Source organism: Rhamphochromis sp. 'chilingali' (assembly GCF_963969265.1).
Source record: "Rhamphochromis sp. 'chilingali' genome assembly, chromosome: 18".
Classification (NCBI taxonomy): Eukaryota; Metazoa; Chordata; class Actinopteri; order Cichliformes; family Cichlidae; genus Rhamphochromis; species Rhamphochromis sp. 'chilingali'.
Window position 1 is genome coordinate 1,270,001 of NC_137945.1, and position 21,864 is coordinate 1,291,864.

The 21,864-nt window shown below is 48.0% G+C and overlaps 1 protein-coding gene across 1 annotated transcript in view; it reads left to right on the forward strand.

Moving 5' to 3' along the window:
• The window catches only part of dnah5l (dynein, axonemal, heavy chain 5 like), a 56,058-nt gene that overhangs the window by 30,696 nt on the left and 3,498 nt on the right, over window positions 1-21,864 (forward strand). The window contains exons 42-85 of the mRNA XM_080865486.1: window positions 925-1,053; window positions 1,153-1,368; window positions 2,055-2,201; window positions 2,290-2,462; window positions 2,535-2,605; window positions 2,786-2,893; window positions 3,322-3,509; window positions 3,735-3,929; window positions 4,082-4,216; window positions 4,366-4,423; window positions 4,523-4,654; window positions 5,238-5,455; window positions 5,538-5,672; window positions 5,817-5,993; window positions 6,659-6,748; window positions 6,847-6,981; window positions 7,594-7,695; window positions 7,787-7,954; window positions 8,035-8,241; window positions 8,424-8,516; window positions 8,794-9,030; window positions 10,357-10,422; window positions 10,570-10,710; window positions 11,498-11,629; window positions 12,098-12,208; window positions 12,294-12,448; window positions 13,375-13,496; window positions 13,770-13,999; window positions 14,285-14,419; window positions 15,328-15,429; window positions 15,499-15,612; window positions 16,263-16,430; window positions 16,514-16,618; window positions 17,105-17,218; window positions 17,300-17,476; window positions 17,702-17,896; window positions 17,972-18,127; window positions 18,203-18,385; window positions 18,688-18,858; window positions 20,172-20,423; window positions 20,515-20,641; window positions 20,721-20,992; window positions 21,061-21,225; window positions 21,526-21,743. Of these exons, the coding sequence (XP_080721612.1) occupies window positions 925-1,053; window positions 1,153-1,368; window positions 2,055-2,201; window positions 2,290-2,462; window positions 2,535-2,605; window positions 2,786-2,893; window positions 3,322-3,509; window positions 3,735-3,929; window positions 4,082-4,216; window positions 4,366-4,423; window positions 4,523-4,654; window positions 5,238-5,455; window positions 5,538-5,672; window positions 5,817-5,993; window positions 6,659-6,748; window positions 6,847-6,981; window positions 7,594-7,695; window positions 7,787-7,954; window positions 8,035-8,241; window positions 8,424-8,516; window positions 8,794-9,030; window positions 10,357-10,422; window positions 10,570-10,710; window positions 11,498-11,629; window positions 12,098-12,208; window positions 12,294-12,448; window positions 13,375-13,496; window positions 13,770-13,999; window positions 14,285-14,419; window positions 15,328-15,429; window positions 15,499-15,612; window positions 16,263-16,430; window positions 16,514-16,618; window positions 17,105-17,218; window positions 17,300-17,476; window positions 17,702-17,896; window positions 17,972-18,127; window positions 18,203-18,385; window positions 18,688-18,858; window positions 20,172-20,423; window positions 20,515-20,641; window positions 20,721-20,992; window positions 21,061-21,225; window positions 21,526-21,743 (6,725 nt within the window). The remainder of the gene's footprint in view (window positions 1-924; window positions 1,054-1,152; window positions 1,369-2,054; window positions 2,202-2,289; window positions 2,463-2,534; window positions 2,606-2,785; window positions 2,894-3,321; window positions 3,510-3,734; window positions 3,930-4,081; window positions 4,217-4,365; window positions 4,424-4,522; window positions 4,655-5,237; window positions 5,456-5,537; window positions 5,673-5,816; window positions 5,994-6,658; window positions 6,749-6,846; window positions 6,982-7,593; window positions 7,696-7,786; window positions 7,955-8,034; window positions 8,242-8,423; window positions 8,517-8,793; window positions 9,031-10,356; window positions 10,423-10,569; window positions 10,711-11,497; window positions 11,630-12,097; window positions 12,209-12,293; window positions 12,449-13,374; window positions 13,497-13,769; window positions 14,000-14,284; window positions 14,420-15,327; window positions 15,430-15,498; window positions 15,613-16,262; window positions 16,431-16,513; window positions 16,619-17,104; window positions 17,219-17,299; window positions 17,477-17,701; window positions 17,897-17,971; window positions 18,128-18,202; window positions 18,386-18,687; window positions 18,859-20,171; window positions 20,424-20,514; window positions 20,642-20,720; window positions 20,993-21,060; window positions 21,226-21,525; window positions 21,744-21,864) is intronic.

The following is a 21,864-nucleotide window of genomic DNA, read 5'->3' on the forward strand; positions in this document are numbered from 1 at the left end:
GTGACACACTATACAGGTGACATGTTATACAGGTGACACACTTTACAGGTGACACATTGTACAGGTGACACACTTTACAGGTGACACACTATACAGGTGACATGTTATACAGGTGACACACTTTACAGGTGACACACTTTACAGGTGACACACTATACAGGTGACATGTTATACAGGTGACACACTTTACAGGTGACACATTGTACAGGTGACACACTTTACAGGTGACACACTTTACAGGTGACACATTGTACAGGTGACACACTTTACAGGTGACACACTATACAGGTGACATGTTATACAGGTGACACACTTTACAGGTGACACACTTTACAGGTGACACATTGTACAGGTGACACACTTTACAGGTGACACATTGTACACGTGACACACTTTACAGGTGACACACTATACAGGTGACATGTTATACAGGTGACACACTTTACAGGTGACACACTTTACAGGTGACACACTATACAGGTGACATGTTATACAGGTGACACACTTTACAGGTGACACACTTTACAGGTGACACATTGTACAGGTGACACACTTTACAGGTGACACATTGTACACGTGACACACTTTACAGGTGACACACTATACAGGTGACATGTTATACAGGTGACACACTTTACAGGTGACACACTTTACAGGTGACACATTGTACAGGTGACACACTTTACAGGTGACACATCATACAGGTGACACACTTTACAGGTGACACATCATACAGGTGACACACTTTACAGGTGACACATTGTACACGTGACACACTTTACAGGTGACACTTTGCAGCTCACAGTTTTCAGATCTGATGGGTTTGTATTTGCTGTCTGATGCTTCAGCTTCCCTCCTGCTGCTGAGTTTCTTCCTTCCTCTGATCATGACATTGAATCTGCTTCCTCGCTCTGTGTCTGTCAGGCTCATCTGCTCAGTCTGTTCGATAACGTTAACAGAGTTGTTTTCAATGAGAAAATCTACGACCAGATGATCAGTTTCCAGTCCCAAGAAGGAGAAACTGTGGAGCTGAGGCAGCCAGTCCTGGCACAGGTAATCTCACCTCCACATGGAGACCTCCCAGTAAGTTCCCCGTTACTTTTCCCTTAAACTGAATCCTTTTATCAATCAGCATCTCACCTCCACTTGCAGGGGAATGTGGAGGTGTGGTTAGGAGAGCTGCTAGCTGGGGTGAGGGGAACCCTCCATGCTATCATCCGTCAGGCTTACCTGGCCATTAGTGACTCCGCCTTTAAGCTTCTGGAGTTCCAGTCGGCGTTCCCGGCTCAGATTGGCCTGCTAGGAATCCAGATGATCTGGACTAGAGACGCAGAAGAAGCACTCGTCCTCAGCAAGTCTGACAAGAAGGTGCTTTTATGCCTCAATTTGAGCCAAACGTGACCATATTTATGTAAGAGGGTGGAGATCTAAAGTTATCCAGTAATGCTGCATCACTTTGACTGTGTCTGCTACGTCGTAATCTACGGTAATGTCCAACACAAACCACAGAATCACCCTCACTGAAACTATTGTTGGACAGTCAATTAACATCACAGCAGCCACATTATTGGTCAGATAATTGCTCTGAATATGCTTCCTACAGACTCTCAGTTAAAACTCAACTCTACAGCAGAAAGAAACAGTCAGTAATTACGGCTTGAATTTATGCAGAATTAAGAGATTGGCTCTTTTAGTAACAAGTCGATGCCGTTTCTTTGTGTTCATCGTGTTCTCTCTTCCACTTTTCAGGTAAGTGCGTTTTGTTTTAATTGTGTTTCAGTCAGAATCCAGTTAACACAACCAAACCCCGTAGCTGGGTAACCAAACCAACCCTCCAAGTTGGTTGGTACAAAAAGAAAAGGAAAACTGTGGTTTGGGTCAAAAGGCTACACTCAAGCCCGTGTGGGACAGAAGAGTCTTGAGGCAACTTCTGTTGTGATTTGGAGCTCTCTAAATAAAATAAGATAGAATATAATTAAGGCTATGGTGATTATTTACAGGGTGTTATCGTGTTATTCTTCTCTCCTGACTGCCCCCATCTTATTGGTTGTCAGATCATGCAAACGACCAATCAGAAGTTCCTGAACCTCCTCAATGAGCTCATCGACATGACGACTCGAGAGCTGAGCAGGAACGAGAGGACCAAATATGAGACGCTGATCACCATCCACGTCCACCAGAGAGACATTTTCGATGATCTGGTGAACAAAAGAGCAAACATATAAACAAACATCTAAATACTTTTGATAGTGTCTGTCAGAGTGGGTCATATGACTTTGTGTTTGTCAGGTGAGGATGAACGTGCGGTCGGCTTCAGACTTTGAATGGCAGAAACAGTCGAGGTTTTACTTCCTGGAGGAGACGGACAGATGTGTCATCCAGATCACAGATGTGGAGTTCAGTTACTGTAATGAATACCTGGGCTGCACAGACAGGCTGGTCATCACCCCGCTGACAGACAGGTACACACACTCCAGCCTCACTGACTGACGCCTGTGGACTGACTGATTCACAAACACTGAACATCTGTGCAGGTGTTACATCACTCTGTCCCAGGCTCTGGGGATGAGTATGGGCGGAGCTCCGGCCGGACCAGCAGGAACAGGTAATGTGTGTGTGTGTGTGTGTGTGTGTGTGTGTGTGTGCGTGCGTGCGTGCGTGCGTGCGTGCGTGCGTGCGTGCGTGTGTGTGTGTGTGTGTGTGTGTGTGTGTGTGTGTGTGTGTAAAATGAAGCTGAACTCTTGCATGCTGCTGTGGTTGTGTGTGTGTGTGTGTTTGTTTGCAGGTAAAACGGAGACCACTAAAGACATGGGTCGCTGTCTGGGGAAGTATGTGGTGGTCTTTAACTGTTCGGACCAGATGGACTACAGAGGACTGGGACGCATCTACAAAGGTGTGTGAGTGTGTGGATGGTGGACACTGGAAATATTGTCCTGCTGTTGTCACCATCTTATCAACCCACTGAGTAGAAGAGAGGTTAGTCAACCACGAGGCCCGGCCCGCTCTGACAGAACAGGGCTCTGCAGAGGTTCACTACCTAACATGGACCCACAGCCGTTGTCTGTGGTATCTGGGAACCTGGAACAAATGTTCATTAGCTGTTCTTAAATACAGAGCCATGCCAGAGCTGCAGATCCTCATGAAGACATGTTTCTCCTGAGTCAGAGACAAAAGTGTGGAAGTCAGTGGAGGCCAGTCGCCCACTCTTCTATGATACATAACTCTGTATGATACATAAGTCACAGCATCTTCTTAGCATGTAATAAACATGTGATCGTTCTATCAAAATGCTGATCTGAAAGTGCAGTGCTGTGTCTGCAGGTCTGGCTCAGTCCGGAGCCTGGGGCTGCTTCGATGAGTTTAACCGCATCGAGCTGCCGGTGCTTTCTGTCGCCGCCCAGCAGATCTACATCGTGCTGCAGTGTAAGAAGAACAAGAAGAAGCAGTTCGTCTTCACCGACGGAGATGTGGTCGACATGGATCCCGAGTTCGGCATCTTCCTCACCATGGTACCTCTGATCTAATGAACACTCTGGTGTTAGTATAAGTCAACGATAAATCATCAGAGTCACTCTGCATATGAAACAATGCACTGTTCAGTATTCAGTGTTCTTTAGGTGAGCAGTTGTGGATACATGAAGGCAGCTCAGTAACTACAGTGAGCCACAGGTCCAGCACTGAGCGTGCTGATGTTCCTCCGCTCAGAAAGTTCTAGTAACTTCTCGGTTTTCCAGAATCCCGGTTACGCCGGCCGTCAGGAGCTGCCTGAAAACCTGAAGATTCAGTTCCGCACGGTAGCCATGATGGTCCCGGACCGAGCCATCATCATGAGGGTTAAATTGGCCAGTGCTGGTTTCCGTGACAACCAGGTCCTAAGCAGGAAGTTCTACACCCTCTACAAACTGTGTGAGGAGCAGCTGTCCAAACAGGTGGGTGATCCTGCAGCTGTAACCACCACACATCCTGTCCTTCTTGGTGTTAGATGATGGATTTTCTCATTTCTCCGTTGCCCTTCTTTGTAAATTGTTACTCATGCATTTAGTTATATTATTATTTATACTTCTCTGGTCTTTCTTACCAGGTCCATTATGATTTCGGTCTGAGGAACATTTTGTCGGTTTTGAGGACGTTGGGAGCTGTGAAGCGATCTAACCCGTCAGAACCAGAGAAGACCGTGGTGATGAGGGTCCTGAGGGACATGAACCTCTCCAAACTGGTGTGTGTGTTAGTAATCAATGCAGAAATTAGACTTTATGTTTAAAGTTGTCATTTCATTATTATCAGATGTGTTAGAGTTGCCCACTAGGGGGAGCCCTTGTCCTTGCCACAGTCAGCCATCCTGATTGCTTGTGTGACTTTCTGCAGGTGGACGAGGACGAGCCTCTGTTTATGAGTCTGATCAATGACCTGTTTCCTGGCATTGGTACGTTTCTTTCACATAACACTGAAACACACTAGCAGAGGCTCCATGAGTACACGACGGCTCTCATACTGTGTGCTTTTCCTTCATCCCCCTCTGCAGTTCTGGATAAAGCCGGTTATCCAGACTTGGAGTTGGCCATCTTTAATCAGGCTCAGCAGGCCGGTCTGATCCCTCACCCGCCCTGGATCCTCAAACTGGTCCAGCTCTATGAGACGCAGAGAGTCCGACATGGTAAAGATCACAATTATCTGGAGGCAGTGACACATTAATTAGTCTTTCTCGTCTCGCCACTCAGCTTCATTTACAGTTCCAGTGTAAATTAGTGGAAAGCAGGCTCAACATGAGTTTCTATGGTCATTAAACACATAAACTGCACGTTTAGACTCATCAGTCTAATGTGATTACAAAGTGCTGCAAAGGTTTGCTAACTTTCTCCTCAACATGAGGTTTAAACAGTTTTGAGTGCAGGTTATTATTCTACATGTACACAGAGTTTCACAACATTATAGCTCCATTAACGCTGTTAAACACAACACTAACACAATCTGTCTTTGGCTGCTGTCACAACAACATAACCCACACTTACTGTGGATATAGTAACAGGATATTACACACTTAGAAACCAAAAGCTTATTAAAAACGTAAATGTTATATAATATAATTTGGTATATAAAAGTTTAAAAAGCTTCTGGTGCACAAATCTTTATTTTATATACAACCAGTGTTCAGTAATGCTGAGGTCACAGACACACTGATGGCAATGCTAAAGAGTCTTCAGCACACATGGGAGTCGAGCTGTCCTGTGCTCGTGCAGGTATGATGACGCTGGGTCCGAGCGGTGCTGGGAAGACGGCGTGCGTCCACACGCTGATGAAGGCCATGTCTGAGTGCGGCTCGCCCCACCGAGAGATGAGGATGAACCCGAAAGCCATCACAGCCTCGCAGATGTTCGGCATGCTGGACGTGACCACCAACGACTGGACGGACGGCATTTTCTCCACACTGTGGAGGAAAACTCTGAAAGGCAAAAAGGTTGATGGAAGCTCAACATGTTCCCTACATTCATGATGCTCCAGTGCAGATGTATATGTACGTGTGTGTGTGTGTGTGTCAGGGGGAATACATCTGGATTGTGCTGGATGGTCCGGTTGATGCCATCTGGATCGAGAATCTGAACTCTGTTTTAGACGACAACAAAACTCTGACGCTGGCGAATGGCGATCGAATCCCCATGGCTCCCTGCTGCAAGGTCAAAGCAAAACAAACAAAGCTCACCTCACTTCAGCCAGACAGTCACTGTGGTGCAGTTTGACATAATCCACAAACATCATGATCAGAAACCGGAGATGCATCGAGGTCAAGTCAGCCCATATATTTTATATTCTTCCCTCAGATTGTCTTTGAGCCCCACAACATCGACAACGCCTCCCCAGCCACCGTGTCCAGGAACGGGATGGTGTTCATGAGCTCGTCAGTGCTCAGCTGGAGGCCCGTCCTGCAGGCCTGGTTACAGAAACTAGCAGAGCAGCAGGCCAGCGCTCTGAAACACTGCTTCGACTGCTGCTACCAGGTGAGAGCCGCCGGGACACAATTAGACTTATTTATCACTTTAATATTGATAAGATGTTACCACCTGGTCAAACATACACAACAAAGGAGCGGCAAAGCAGTGAACCATAAAATAACCTCATCTGAACTCAGCAAACAAGGATCAAAGCTTCTTTATTCAATTCTCTTCAGTTTTATTTATGTAGCACCAATTCACAACAACTATCACCTCCAAGCACTTTGTGTTGTCGGCCACAGACTCTCCAATATTACACAAAAGAAGGAGAAACGAGGAGAAGCAAGTGCACTGTGACTCAAACTGGTCCCAGCACAGCACCCTGATGAGCTCCATAATTAATCATAGTGAACTTGACATGAACACTGCTATAGACAACAAACAGGTTTTCTTACCCGCTGTAAACACGTTTATTTCTGCTGTAACGTTGGACATGTTACCCTGTTACCCCATCCACCTCTGGTGGCTGTTAGAGGAACTGCAATTTTTAGCACTTGACCATTAAAGTCTGTTCAGTTTGGTGTTTATCGCTTGTTTCCAGCACCCATGTAGCCAAACATCAGTTACTGATGACGTTGTAAGCAGAGATTAGAAATGCATCAACCTTGAAGGTAAAGAAATCATCAGACAGCAGGAAAGCTAAAGGTTAGTTTTGTATTCTTCTGTTTCAGGACTTGTTGGACTTTGTCTTCACTGCTGTGTCCGCTAAGATGCAGGTGCTGGAGTGTATGTACATCAAACAGACTATTGACCTGCTGCAGGTAGGACACAGCAGTAAAACACCAGAAAAACTAGAATCTGAGTCTTCCAAGTTCTTGTTGCCCTTTTGTTTGGTTATTTTTCATATTTGTGCTTTCAGGGTTTGCTCCCCGCAGCGCAGGACAAACAGGGTGGCCATGATCATGTGGGACGCATGTTTGTCTTTGCGGTCATGTGGTCTCTGGGTGCACTGCTGGAGCTGGATGACAGAGCCAAGATGGAGGCCTTCCTGAAGGTGTGTGAAAGTTTTCTTTGACTCCATAACAAACCTCGTTTTCAAATCAAATGAACCCGTAGTGTGAATATTTACCGTCTACAGAGGCGGGATTACTCACCTTTACCCGCCCCCACCCTTAAGTAGAGGGCTATGACCTACCCACGGTCCTGGTCAGATTCTCGTACCACTTTTCCAACACACTGACGTCTGCTCCTAATCTAGAACAGTTTCACCATTTTATGCTAAAAGAAAAAAAGTTTGCAGTAGTTTGTGTACAACCTTGGACCCAGTGACACCAGTGCCATTTGAAGAGCCTGTCACATTAGAAAGAAAATGATCCCCAGTTCACAGACTGATGATCAGCACCCACTTTATTAAGTTTAGATACCAAACCAATCAAACTTTGACTGGTTCCAAGCAAAACGGGAAAAGACGTCTAACAAAGGGTCACTCATCTGGAAATGAGTCAGTCCAGCTCTGTTATCACAATCCTGAACACCACGGCCTCCACGGCTGGAGCAAACGAGTCACATGGGACTTTAAAAAAAGGTTTTTAAAGGATATATCTGGTTGGAAATGGATATAAATATTCCATTTGAGTTGAAAGGTGTTTTTGTTTTTGTCTCAAAGGCCCACAGCTCATCTCTGGACCTGCCACCCACTCAGGACAACCAGACCATCTTTGAGTTCACCGTCAGTGAGCAGGGAGACTGGGAGCACTGGTCCAACAAGGTGAGAGGACTCTATGTTTCTCCTGAGTGTTAATCGCAGAGAATGAAGTCAGCATGCTGCATGCATGTTCTGTGTTTATGGTTCTGATCAGGTCCCAGAGTATGTCTACCCCAAAGACCACGTCCCTGACTACTGGTCCATCCTGGTTCCCAACGTAGACAACGTGAGGACGGACTTCCTGATGCAGACCATCATGAAGCAGAGGAAGGCCGTGCTGCTGATCGGAGAGCAAGGAACAGCCAAGACCGTCATGATTAAAGTAAGAGTGCGCTCAACCGTTCACCAGCACAGGCTAGCACAGGCTACAGCATGCAGCTTGCTCTCTGGCTCCCCCTGTAGGGCTACACTGGAAAGCTCGACCCAGAGCTCCACCTCAGTAAGACGGTGAACTTCTCTTCGGCCACGCTGCCCGGCATGTTCCAGAGGACGCTCGAGAGCTACATCGACAAACGCATGGGCACCACCTACGGGCCGCCGGCCGGACGCAGGATGACCGTCTTCATAGACGACATCAACATGCCCGTAATCAACGAATGGGGCGACCAGGTGGGCTTCAGGCTCTCTGTGATTGGTCAAACCTTTGCTAGCTTACCTCTTTGTTTCTCACAGAATAACCTCCACATCACAAATAACCAATCAGCTCAGTTTTTCCCCCACCCTGTTCTCTTTGATATGCATGTAACCAATCAGATTATTGTATCTCTGACACGCCCCCACATCTCACTCAGATAACCAATGAGATTGTGCGTCAGCTGATGGAGCAGGGAGGTTTCTACAGCCTGGATCGTCCAGGAGAGTTCATCACTGTGGTGGATGTTCAGGTGAAGTTTGGCTGTGGTTGGAGCGCTGTGGCACATTCTGGATGTTTCCATGATGACAGACTGATGAAGGTTGCTGTGAGCAAAGGCAGGAGGACGCTACAGATATACTGGAGTATTACAGCTGTACCTAATGAAGTGGAGGGAAATATAGGAAGTGAACACAAACCTGTTGGTTTGAGGGATTCCTTCAAAAGTTTTAAATCATAAACAGAGAGATGATGATGATGTTAGATCATCTGCTCTGTGACTGACTGATGTGTGTAATGATGTTTACCAGCTGGTGGCAGCCATGATTCACCCCGGCGGCGGTCGGAACGACATCCCTCAGCGTCTAAAGCGCCAGTTCTCCATCTTTAACTGCACGCTGCCCTCCAACTCCTCCATCGATAAGATCTTTGGCACTGTGGCTCAGGGCTACTTCTGCCCAGAGAGAGGCTTCCCCGGCCCGGTGTGCCAGCTCGCCGCCGCCCTCGTCCCCACCACCAGGCGGGTGTGGCAGGCCGTGAAGGCGAAGGTTTGTTTTTTAAATAAGATCAAATCGGACCTTCAGAATAAAAGAAGGCTAAAATGTATTTAATTCTTTATAAACAGTCATTAAAAAATTATATTTAAAGCAGCTGATGATCACTGAAAGATCCCCTCTGAGCTTTTCTCAGGTTAATTCTCATATATTAGGAGGACATGAGGAGGGACTTTGTTCTAATCAGGATAATCAATACTTGATAATCAAACTCATCATCAAACTTCATCCAGGATGTATCAGATCTCTGCTCGTGATTAGTTCACCGCTTCATTTAATGATGATGGAGATTAAATGTCTCTGCTTTTCATTTGAAGGTCACATTTACTGCACAGATTCAGATTTTCAAACACCTGATGCCAATTTTGTCACGTGAAGGCAAGATAGGAGACATAACACAGTGTGAGATGAGGGAGGAAACAGGGCTTAAATCCATATAGGGAGCAATCAGGGAGACAGGAGGGAAACACAGCTGGACAAATCAGGGCTGACGACACGAGGAGGCAGAAGCAGACACGTTGAAAGAGTCTCGTGTTAAAGTAAAAGAGGAAATGTTCCGGTCACTGGGGGACTCAAATGCAGGACTCCTTGCTCAGAGGAAGAACAGAAGGCTTTTCCTCACAAACACCAGGTGAAATGTGTGACAGGGACTCAGTGCTCTATACAAGCGTGCGGGGATCAGGGCTCCAGGGAATCCACGGGGAAAAGCAGGGCAACACTCTCACTCCTCTTCACCAGTCATTCACTCCTCTCTCGCAGCAGAAACTCCGTAGGGAACGAGAGCAGGTCCAGGGGGTCTGTACACAGGAAACAAAAGCGTTAACACAAGAAGCTGAGACGCGGGAACTAGACTGTAGTGTCCAAGCCGGGATTTCACCGACACAGGTCAAGCAACGATCCAGCGAAGAGCAGCCTGGCTTCTTCCCTTTAGTAGAGGCCAGTTAATGAGACGCGGGTGTTGATCATCTCCCAGGTATGTAGGCCAAAGGCGGAGCCCACAATGAGCTCCGCCCAGGCGACAGAGGGAGAGAAAAAGAACACAAAGCAGAACTTCTCAGGAAACAACACAGACGCAGCCTCGATGAGGGGAGACAGAGCAGCTATGGACACAGAAACCATAGACAGAGAACTCTAACAAAGAAAGCAAAAAACCAGAAATGATCAATAATAATGTCAAACTGCAAACTCTGGCTCGACGACCCAGGCACCCGAACAAATTTGACATGTTGATGAGTTTTGAGAATTGTAACTTTGCTTGACTTGATTTTGTTTGCATTCAGTCTGTGGATGTTTCTCACATGTGATCTTCTCTCTCCTCAGATGTTACCGTCTCCTGCAAAGTTTCACTACATCTTCAACCTGCGTGACCTCAGCAGAATCTGGCAGGTAGAAAAAATCACACGTGGTTTTATTTCTTCTTCTTTTAATCCTGAATAAACGTTTTGTCCTTTTTCCTGAGACTTTCTCACTCGTACATTTATCCTGAAGCAACTCTCTGACCCGGCGATGTGAACGAGTCCTTGTGTGTTTCAGGGGATCCTCACGGTGAAGTCAGAGGTGTGTCAGAGCTCTGAGCTCCTCTCCGCTCTCTTCCATCACGAGTGCTGCAGAGCGATCGCCGATCGATTCGTCGACAGCGGCGACAGACGAGCGTTCGGCAGCATCGTGGAGGCGGTGTGTGCGCTCTGACATCAGCACTGTGGCCCTCAGTCACAGCTTACAGAACAGAAAGAACATGACCTGCTGCTTGTTTTGGCAAAGACTGAGTTTCCTTTTTACACTAAATAACTCAATAAATGTTAATAATACTGAAAACTAAGAGAAGGGGATTTCTGGGAGATATAGTTGATCCATTTTTAGGAAATTTGCTCGTCAAATAAAAGATTCCAAACTGGCAGCTTCATTAACCCTGGACGTGACAATAAATGATCCCAATCTCAAATATTTTGTTCTTTTACAGATGATTTGCTACCAGAGGAGCTTTGCATGAGTCACAGTTCAGAATAATCTTTATTTCTCTGATATCAGGCTTTTGTTCAGGAATGAAATCAGCAGCTATATGAACGTCATCGTTACATCTTTGGTCGGCTTCTGCCGGCTCTCGTGTTGCGTCTTTGTCACCCTTTGTGTTCTGTGTTTGTCTCTTTTTGTGTGTCTGCTTTTACTTCCTGTCGTTGTGTTTTTCTCGCCCTGATTGTTTCCACCTGACTCTGTGTTCAGTCATGTGTTTTACTTCCTGCTTCTGTTTTTTTGGTTTGATTCACGTTTTCTGTGTAAAACTGAATTTTCAGTGCAAAATAAAAACATTGTTGTCCAATAAAAGTCTCTGGAATCAGAGCCGACAGATTAAAGATGATACAGGAACTTATCTCATGAGACAACAACAACTTTTTATTTAAAGTGCGGCACAAACAGCAGTGAGTAAATCTTCTGGACTGTATCTAACGCTCCTCTCCCTCAGGTCACAGTGGAGGATCATGGGAGAGCTCTGACTGAGCATGCTCAGTGGAACAGCTGCTTTGTGGACTTCCTGCGTGAAGCCCCGGAGGCGACGGGAGATGAACCTGAAGACGCTGAGCTGGAGGCTCCGAAGGTCTCAGAATCTGATTTATTTTAATATTTTTATTAAAGTGAATTTTTTATTTAGTCGTAAGTTAAATAAAGTCCAGCAAAAATGAAAAGAGACTAAAGCTGTGTCCCAAAACGCCGGCTGCATCCTCCGGAGGCTGCGTTCGAAGGCCGATTACGTCACAGCCAGGCAGCGAAGGCTGTCCCAATTCGTCGACTCCTTCAAATGCGGCCTTCACTAAAGGATGGGTCGGGTTTGTCCTTCGTGGCCCACCATATCCCAGAATTCATAGCGCGGCCCAGCCAATTCCAGTTTCCAACAATGGCGGCCGCTGAGTTTTAATATTACTCTAATTAATCCACGTAGACCGCGAAGGCCGGGTCCTCCGAAGGATGGAGCCGACGTTTTGGGACACAGCTAAAGTCTTCAGGTCCCTCAGTGTTGGATAGTTTTCTGATGGTTTCTAAGTGTGGACACTGATATGATTGACAGGTGTACGAGCCAATCCCATCGCTGGACCTTCTGGCAGAGCGGCTGTCGGCTTTTCAGCAGCAGTACAACGAGGCGGTGAGAGGCGGAGCCATGGATCTGGTCTTCTTCAAGGTGATGATGACTCCTGTCACACTCTTCACCATGACCTTTGTTCATATCAGCTGATGGTGACCCTCTGTGTGTGGTCCAACGACAGGACGCGATGATCCACCTGATGAGGATCTCACGCATCCTGAGGACGCCACAAGGAAACGCCCTGCTGGTCGGGGTGGGAGGGTCGGGGAAGCAGAGCCTGACGAGGCTCGCGTCATTCATCGCAGGATACCAAACCTTCCAGATCACACTGAGCAGGTGTGTGCTTCCTGCGATTCATCGTGACCAACGGAAAATAAACACAAATAAGTCAGGTGTGAAAAACAAACTCACTGGGCAGAAGTCTAAACAGGTGGTGGGACACAGTCTCAGTGACCCACCACTCGTCCAATCAGCACTCGTCCAATCAGCACTCGTCCAATCAGCACTCGTCCAATCAACGCTCGTCCAATCACCGCTCGTCCAATCAGCGCTCGTCCAATCAGCGCTCGTCCAATCAACACTCGTCCAATCACCGCTCGTCCAATCACCACTCGTCCAATCACCACTCGTCCAATCAACACTCGTCCAATCACCGCTCGTCCAATCAGCGCTCGTCCAATCACCACTCGTCCAATCACCACTCGTCCAATCAACACTCCTCCCTTTCAGGCAGAACTCCTCACAAACCCGCAGGAGAAAGTCTGTAAATGAAGTTCTGTGATAAACTATTTTATTTATATAGCAGCAAATTAAACAACAGCCGCCTCACTGTGTTTATACTGTAAGATAAAGACCCTACAATAACACCACCAATCAGACGACCCCCTGTGAACAAGCACTTGGTGACAGTGGGAAGGAAAAACTCCCTTTTAACAGGAAGAACAGAAGCAGAACCAGGCTCAGGGAGGGGCGGGGCCATCTGCCACCACCTGTTGGGGGTGACGGAGGAAGACATTCATTTACTTTTCGAACATTCTGCCCCCAACAAATATTTAACACAATAAAAAGGAATTTTCTTCCTGCTGAAAGGGAGTTTTTCCTTCAGAGGGGATCGTCTGAGTGTTGGGGTTTCTCTGTGTTACTTACAGTATAAGTGTGTGTGTGTGTGTGTGTGTGTGTGTGTGTGTGTGTGTGTGTGTGTGTGTGTGTGTGTGCGTGTGCGTGCGTGTGCGTGCGTGTGTGTGTGTGTGTGTGTGCTGCAGGTCGTACGGCAGCAGTAACCTGCTGGAGGATCTGAAGTCTCTGTATCGGATCGCCGGTCAGCGCGGGAAAGGCGTCACCTTCCTGTTCAGCGACAATGACATCAAAGAAGAAGCTTTCCTGGGTGCCAACGATCAGCTGACAGCTTTGATGATTCACAGATGATGAAACTCGCTCACGTCTTTAGTTTGCACCACAGCAGAACAAACATCAGCTCAAACTTTATCTGTTCATGTGAATCATCATGTGAAATATCAGGAAGTCTGAATGTAAAAGGAGGAAAACTGATTTTTTTACACTGTTTGTTTGTCCTGCTGATGGAAGCAAAGGTCAGAGGTCAGGAGGTCATGGGGTCAGGGCCCGTCTTGTTTTCTGACTCCTGTCTCCTCTCCTGCAGAATACATGAACAACGTCCTGGCGAGCGGTGAAGTTTCCAACCTGTTTGCTCGAGACGAGCTGGATGACATCACTCAGGACCTGATTCCCGTGATGAAGCGCCAGCATCCTCGCCGCCCGCCGACGCCCGAGAACCTCTACGACTTTTTCCTGTCCCGCGTGCGGAGCAACCTCCACGTGGTCCTCTGTTTCTCGCCTGTCGGGGAGAAGTTCCGCTCTCGTGCCTTAAAGGTGCGGCGAGGACTCAGGTTCACTGGTCACATGACCCTGATGATTCATGAAATTTGAGAGATGTAGTCATTGAATGCATTTTGTGCCAAAACAATGATAACTGGTCCTCAGTTTAGCCCACATAGACTTCTGTTGTGCTCACTGTGTGAGGAGTTTTGCAAACGTGACCTAAGTATTGAGAAATGTGTCCTAGCGTCTGTAAAAAACTGTAATTACATGTAAACCGGGAGCTTTACAAGTGGGCGGAGTCAGCTAGCTGTTTAATGCCCCGCTCTGTGGTTACAGGTGAAGCAGCAGGTGCAGAAGGTGAAGGATAAAGCTCAGCTCATCGTGGACGAGATCGAAGCCGATAAAATGGCAGCAGAGTCCAAACTGGAGGCTGCGAAACCGGCTCTGCAGGCTGCTGAGGCTGCCCTACAGGTTACACTCAGTCCTCCATTGTATTTACACGTCCTCCACAGAGCGCTCAGGTCAGAGCGACGTAAGCTTCATCAGCAAATGGCGAGCGGCCGTGTGTCCGTCTGTTTGCTGTGACCACGTGGACTCGTCCACTGAGTGTTTACATGACTTTACACGAGCTTCAGGTGGGCGACAACAGAAGAGTCAAAGCTTCACTGGCTGCAATTTGACTCAAACTAAAGTAAAAACTGAAACAAAAGAAGAAGACGATCACAGAGAAACAATCTTAGCTGAAACGTCCGTGTGTGCTCACAGGTTTGAGGCCGTGTTCACTCATGTACACACTCAGTGTGTCTGCATGACAGTAAACAGAGCTGGTCCTGTGACACCTGCTCACAGTTACATCTGTGTTACAATAATAATACAAAGAACAAAAAGCAGCTGAAACTGTCCGTCCATGTTCTGCTGCTTCTCAGCAGCCACCTCCAAACCAGAGCAGCACCTGCATCCCTCAGGTGATGGAGCAGGCCGCCTCCGTCCACATGTTGAACGATGATAATGATAGAGTGTGTGATGGTGTCAGTGAGACTGGTCACCAGTGTCAGCTTCAATGGTGCAGTGTGTACTGGCTGGTAGTCCCACGGTGGAGGGCCCAGTGGACCGCTCTGAAACTAAGCTGCTAAAATCTGACCTGTAAAGTAAAAGCATGTGAAGCCGGCTCTGAGCACCGTTCATGAGGAAACCTCAGAGACCATCAAAGCTCCTGCAGACAAACAACAAGCGTTAAACGACCTGCCTGCATGTTTCTACGACACGCTGTCCTCCTGTGGTCTGAGTGAAGCTCAGACTCACATGTTGTCCCTGTGTGCTGTTTGCTCGTCATCATCATGTGTCACGTGTTCAGCCTCAGAGTTTGTCTCTGTGTGCAGACCATCAAACCAGCAGACATCTCCACGGTGAGGAAGCTGCAGAAGCCTCCTCATCTCATCATGAGGATCATGGACGCCGTGCTGCTGCTGTTCCAGAGAAAGGTCACAGTCGGAGCCTGAAACGTTCCCTCAGAGTCACGACATGCTTTATAAATCTGTCATCTTTCTCAGGTCGACGCCGTGACCTCTGACCCCGAACGACCTTGTCCCAGACCGTCGTGGGCCGAGGCGATGAAGCTGATGCAGAACTCGGCCTTCCTCAGCACCCTGCTCAACTTCAGCAAGGTCACAAACACACACACACACACACACACACACACACACACACACACACACACACACACACACACACACACACACACACACACACTGGTATTATTATACTTGTTCCAGCTGCAGCATAAACCTGAGTTTGAATGAGTCCTCATGTTGATGAAGCTTCACTCTTTTGAAGAAGTGACAGATGGACACATGCTGACCTCACACACTCAGATGTGTGTGTGTGTGTGTGTGTGTGTGTGTGTGTGTGTGTGTGTGTGTGTGTGTGTGTGTGTGTGTGTGTGTGTGTGTCAGGGGAAACTCCCCTCTCATGTTCTCATCACCTACTGTCTCTCTCCGTGTGTCACATACCTGCTAAGCTGTGGATCTCTGAGGTCGGCGCGCCGCCTGGAGAACCTCGGAGCGTCAGCTGATCCACCCGTCTGCTCTCTGTCATTATAAAGTCCTGCTTTATGTTTATGTTTATATTCTTATATTATCATAAGATTCTGTTTACTTTGACATGATCGTGATAAAACATAAAGACAGGAAATGCAGCAAGAAGCCAAACAGACATCCCGCTGCAGTAAAACGAACGAAAAGTTGGTAGATCTGCACTGAGAGTAGATTTCATGAACACATGAACTGAGGTGATGTTTGACGTCTCGGTGCTGCAGGACTCCATCACAGAGGAGGTGGTGGAGCTGCTCGCTCCTTACCTCCACATGGACGACTACAACATGGAGACGGCCAAGAGGATCTGTGGGAACGTGGCGGGGCTCTGCTCCTGGACTCAGGCCATGGTCGACTTCTTCAGCATCAACAAGGAGGTTCTTCCTCTGAAGGTGAACGCAGAGCTGTCAGTATCCATGAGAGCAGGAGCCAGCCTGACACAGGCGCTCATTATAGTGTGTGTGTGTGCGCGCAGGCTAACCTGGCCATGCAGGAGGCCCGTCTGCTGGTGGCTCAGGCTGAACTCACTAAGGCTCAGGAACAGCTGGATGCTAAACAGCTGGAGCTGGACGCGGTGCAGGTAACGTGTGTTTGTGTTCCCGCTCTCAGACTGTCGTCTTTAATAAAGACTGAACTGAAGTCAGTCAAATCTCTAATCATGAGGCAGTTTCCTGTTTCACTGTCACTGCAGGTTTTCGACTCTCTTCAGTTTTATTTGGGTTCAAAGTCTTGTAGAGTTTCTGTGCACAGCAGCATTTCAGCCTTCCTCTGTTTTGGTGGTTAAACAGCAGCCGTAACAAGAAATGAGGGAAAATACAAACGTCATGGTCACTGGTTTGTTGATTTTATGGTTTATTGAGTATTGAACCTTCTGAGAATCGTGACCATCTGTAGTTCAGCAGTTTGCTATCAGTTAAATCTGTCTTTGTGAAACTCGCTGACTCGTTTGGACACTTTAGTTTTTCGTCTCCACTCATTTGGTACTCTCTCTTCTTTTTGCACTGATAACATTTTAATCGATTATTATGTTTAAAGTTTGGTAAATGTGTCTGATCTGGACCTTCAGGCGCTTTACGACGCTGCCATGAAGGAGAAGCAGGACCTGGAGGATGACGCCCAGGCCTGCCGCCGGAAGATGGCCAACGCTCGCGCTCTGATCGACGGCCTGGGAGGAGAAAAGGTCAGCTTCTACCTTCCATCCATCTAACGGTTCATTGGTCCATCGTTCCTTCATCTCACACCTCGTCTTGTTGTGCCTCAGGTCCGTTGGACCGACAGCAGCGCGGGGTTTCAGACTCAGATCAAACACCTGGTGGGGGACGTCCTTCTGGCCACAGGCTTCCTGTCCTACGCTGGCCCCTTTAACCAGGAGTACCGCAGCCTGCTGCTGACGCTGTGGAGGAAAGAGATGGAGGAGAAGCTCCTCCCCTTCAGTCCCGTAAGATGTCACGGCTGAACGTTTATACAGAGAATCCACAGACAGTAGGGGTGTGTCCCAGAGACACAGATACCTGCAGCTCAGACAAAGCAGCCATATTATTGGTCAGATGATGAAACACATCACAGCCGCCTTGTTTCTGTTGGTTCTTAAACACGAGGAACCAAACCCTGCTGAACGAGCTCGTTCTGACCTGCTGATGATGTAACTCCGTTTCTCCTGCAGGAGCTGAACGTGATTGGTCTGCTGGTGGACAACGCCACAGTGAGCGAGTGGAACCTGCAGGGTTTACCCAGCGACGACCTGTCCATCCAGAACGGCATCGTGGTGACGAAGGCGTCCCGCTACCCGCTGCTGATAGACCCCCAGGGCCAGGGCAAGACCTGGATCCAGAACAGAGAGCGAGACCAGCAGCTGCAGGTGAGAGCGTCAGCACGTGACTCAAAGTCCGAGCGCTTCGCTGACTGTTCGTGATTTTCTTCTTCTGTGGCTCAGGTGACGTCTTTGAACCACAAATACTTCCGTTCCCACCTGGAGGACAGCCTGTCTCTTGGGCGCCCCCTGCTGCTGGAGGACGTTGGTGAGGAACTGGACCCTGTCCTGGACAACATACTGGACAAAAACTACATCAAGTCTGGCTCCACTTACAAGGTAAAACAGCTGATCTGGACCGGAGGCTAAACGAGGAAGAAGACACAGTAACGGACGTTTCTCCTCCTCCTGCAGGTGAAGGTTGGAGACAAGGAGGTGGATGTAATGAAGGGCTTCACGCTCTACATCACCACCAAGATGGCCAACCCAGCATACAGCCCTGAGGTCAGCGCCAGGACGGCCGTGGTGGACTTCACCGTCACTCAGAGAGGCCTGGAGGACCAGCTGCTGGGACGGGTCATCTTGCTGGAGAAGCAGGTCACTCCACCCGCCAGTTATCCAATCAGTGATGTAGTTAATGAGTTAGCTAGTTACATTTCCTACGGTATGTTTGAAGGCCATTGTAGCGCTCGGCACGTCCACATTAAGATGATGTTTTACACCACACACTCATGCTGTCTGCTTTATGTTTGTGGGAACGTCTGAACCCACGTGTCCGCCCAACATCTCAGCGGAGGCCAAACAGGCCACGAACAAATATAAAGTTTCTGTGCACTGAACTGAAGGTGGATTAAATATGCCTGCCCTCATTTTGAAATGATTCCCGTGTTCTGATGAAGGAGATGGAGGCAGAGCGAGTGAAGCTCCTGGAGGAGGTGACGTCCAACAAGAGGAAGATGCAGGAGCTGGAGGACAGCCTGCTGTTCAGGCTCACCAGCACACAGGGCTCGCTGGTGGAGGACCAGTCTCTGATCGAGGTGCTGAGCGTCACCAAGATCACCGCTCAGGAGGTACCAGCTGCTCCTTCACTGCGTCTCCTTATTGTCTGATGCATGTTTGTAATGTTCATGGAGGAAAACATTTAAAAACCATCAGCTGCACTCTATTAAGGTCCGAGAATAAAAGTCTGCAGCTGGAATGTGAAGAATATATCCGCTGTAAGGTTCACAAAATGGGGGGGCGCCCCCTAGGGGAGGCGCAGAGCCCTTGCGGGGGGGCACAGTATGAATAAAATAAATAACTAATTTAAAAAAAGAACGCTTGGACACTGCTAGCATCATTGACAGGTTCTTCACGGGGCTCCCACACAAACGCAAAGCAGGAGATGAAGCATCGAATATGTTTCCAAACCAACTTCACTCTGAGCCAAAGACTAGAAAATATGGTGAAGCAAATCTGCCCTTTGGCTTCACCTGCACAAGTGCAGAGGATTAGTTTCCCTGCGTCGGGAGCAGCGCTGGGCTGTTCAAATCACGGACAAACAGGATCCCACATTCTTGATCTTTAGTTCACAAACACTTGTTGTAATGACTAACTACTCCTGACATGTTGGAGATGTTTGCTCTTTATATAGTAAAGTTACAGCAGGATACAAATAACGATGATCCTGCCACGATTTGTTCCCCCGGTTCAAATTACAGACAAACAGGATCCCACAGCTGTTTATGTTTTTGAATCCATTTTGCACAGAGAGAAAAATGTATTCACAGCAATGTTGAACATTATTACACAGGAAGAAAACAACTACACGTAAAATAATCACAGCGTGACGCCTCTGCCTTTGTAAACGGAGGGACAGTATGTAAGCGTGTAAAACCTGCAGACAGTCAGATTAACAGTATTTTGTCTCTATCTGCCATTCTGCAGTTCATCTCATGTAAACAATAACGTGACGCACAGCGTGATGTGAAAAAAAGCACATACTTTTGACGTTGCGTGACGAACTCCGTATTCCTCGTCCACACGTAAACGCAAAAACTGAGTTTTCAAAAATCTCCATCCTGACAGGATTTTTAAAAATCTCAGTTTTCGGTGATTCGAAACGCCGTTTACGTGTGGACGAAAGCCCCAAACACATAGAAACAGCTGCGTTTTCAAAATTACCCGTGTAAGTGTGGCGTAAAAGAGTTAGTACTTATATTATTGTTGTTGTTATTACAGTTTACTGTTATTTGTTTAATTATTTACTAAATGTTTGTGGTGTGAAATAAACTGCGATGGAGTTTGAAAACTAAATATGTGTGTGTGGTTGGAGGATGTGTTTGGGGGTGGTGGTAAAAAAAGTTTGGGAGCCGCTAAGTCAGCGAGACCTTTTATCTTCCAGGTAAGTGAGAAGCTGACGGTTGCCGCGGAGACAGAGGTGAAGATTAACCAGGCCAGGGAGGAGTACCGGCCAGTGGCCACCAGGGGGAGCATCCTCTACTTCCTGATTGTGGAGATGTCGCTGGTGAACGTCATGTACCAGACGTCGCTGCGGCAGTTTCTCGGGCTCTTTGATTCGTCCATGCAGAACTCGGCCAGGTCGCAGGTCACCTCCAAACGCATTAGCAACATCATCAGCTTCCTCACTTACCAGGTGCTCCTCATCAGCGCACACCTCAGGGCTGTCCTTTCTTTCCTGTAACGTGCACTCGAGTGGAGGTTCAGGATGTTTGTCTGTCCCTCAGGTGTACCGTTACACAGCCAGAGGTCTGTACGAGGAACACAAGCTGCTCTTCACTCTGCTGTTGGCTCTAAAGATCGACCTGCAGGCCCGAATCATCTCGCACGTGGAGGTGCTCACCTTCATCAAAGGTTACCTTCTCCTCCTCCTTTCTTCTCCTGCATCCTCCAGAGTCCTTTGAGAGTGAAAGTTGTTTCTCTCTCGGTGTAGGTGGAGCCTCTCTGGACCTGAACTCTGTAGAATCGAAGCCACGGCGCTGGATCCTGGACCAGACCTGGCTGAACCTGGTGCAGCTGTCCAGCCTGCCTGCGTTCTTCCAGATTCTGAACCAGGTGAACCAGAACGAGCGCGCCTGGAAAGCGTGGTTCGACCATCCAGCGCCAGAAGACGCCCCGCTGCCCGATGGCTACGAGGAGAAGCTCGACACCTTCCGGAAGCTTCTGCTCATCCGGAGCTGGTGCCCCGACCGGACCATCGCTCAGGTCTGACTGCTGATTTGATCTGACAGAGCAGACTGGTTAATGTGGAGGCTAACAGCTGATGGTTGCAGGCGCGGCGCTACATCTCAGAGTCTCTGGGCCAACAGTACGCCGAAGGCACGGTCCTGGACTTGGACACCATGTTGGCAGAGAGCAACAACCGAACGCCGATGGTGTGTCTGCTGTCGATGGGCTCCGACCCGACTGAGAACATCGAGAGATTAGCCAAGAATAAGGTGAGGGCGAGCAGTGAAAGGGCGGAGGTGAACGATGATGTAATAAAAAGGAAAAACATCGGAAACTACCGAAATAATTAATACTAAGTACGAATAATATAGTCATAAATCCTATTGAAGCAAACGATCGGATATTTACTTTAAACCTAAAGAGTGCAGATGACCGGGGTACACAAGAAAATACAGAAATAATTTTTGTGTATTTATAGAAAAATTGCTGAAAGTACAGGAGCAAAAGCAAATTAAGGAAAAATACTGATTTATTTTGTTAAAGCCTAGATTTGATTTTTTTTGCTGCAGGGGGCGCCGTGCCATCCCATCTCCATGGGTCAGGGCCAAGAGGTTCACGCTCGCAGGCTATTGGCCAACAGCATGCTGGACGGCGGCTGGCTCCTCCTCCAGAACTGCCACCTGGGACTGGACTTCCTGGATGAGCTGCTGGAGACGGTCACATCAGCCGTGCCGGAGAGCGTGCACAAAGATTTCCGAGTGTGGCTGACGACCGACGTGCACCCCAGGTAACAATGACGAGGCCTGAGGTCCTGCTTTAAGTCCTGGCGGCTCCTCTGCAGGTTCACTTTACGGCACATTTAGTCTCAGCTTAAACCAGCAACTGTGTCTGCAGAGCTGCTTGACTGT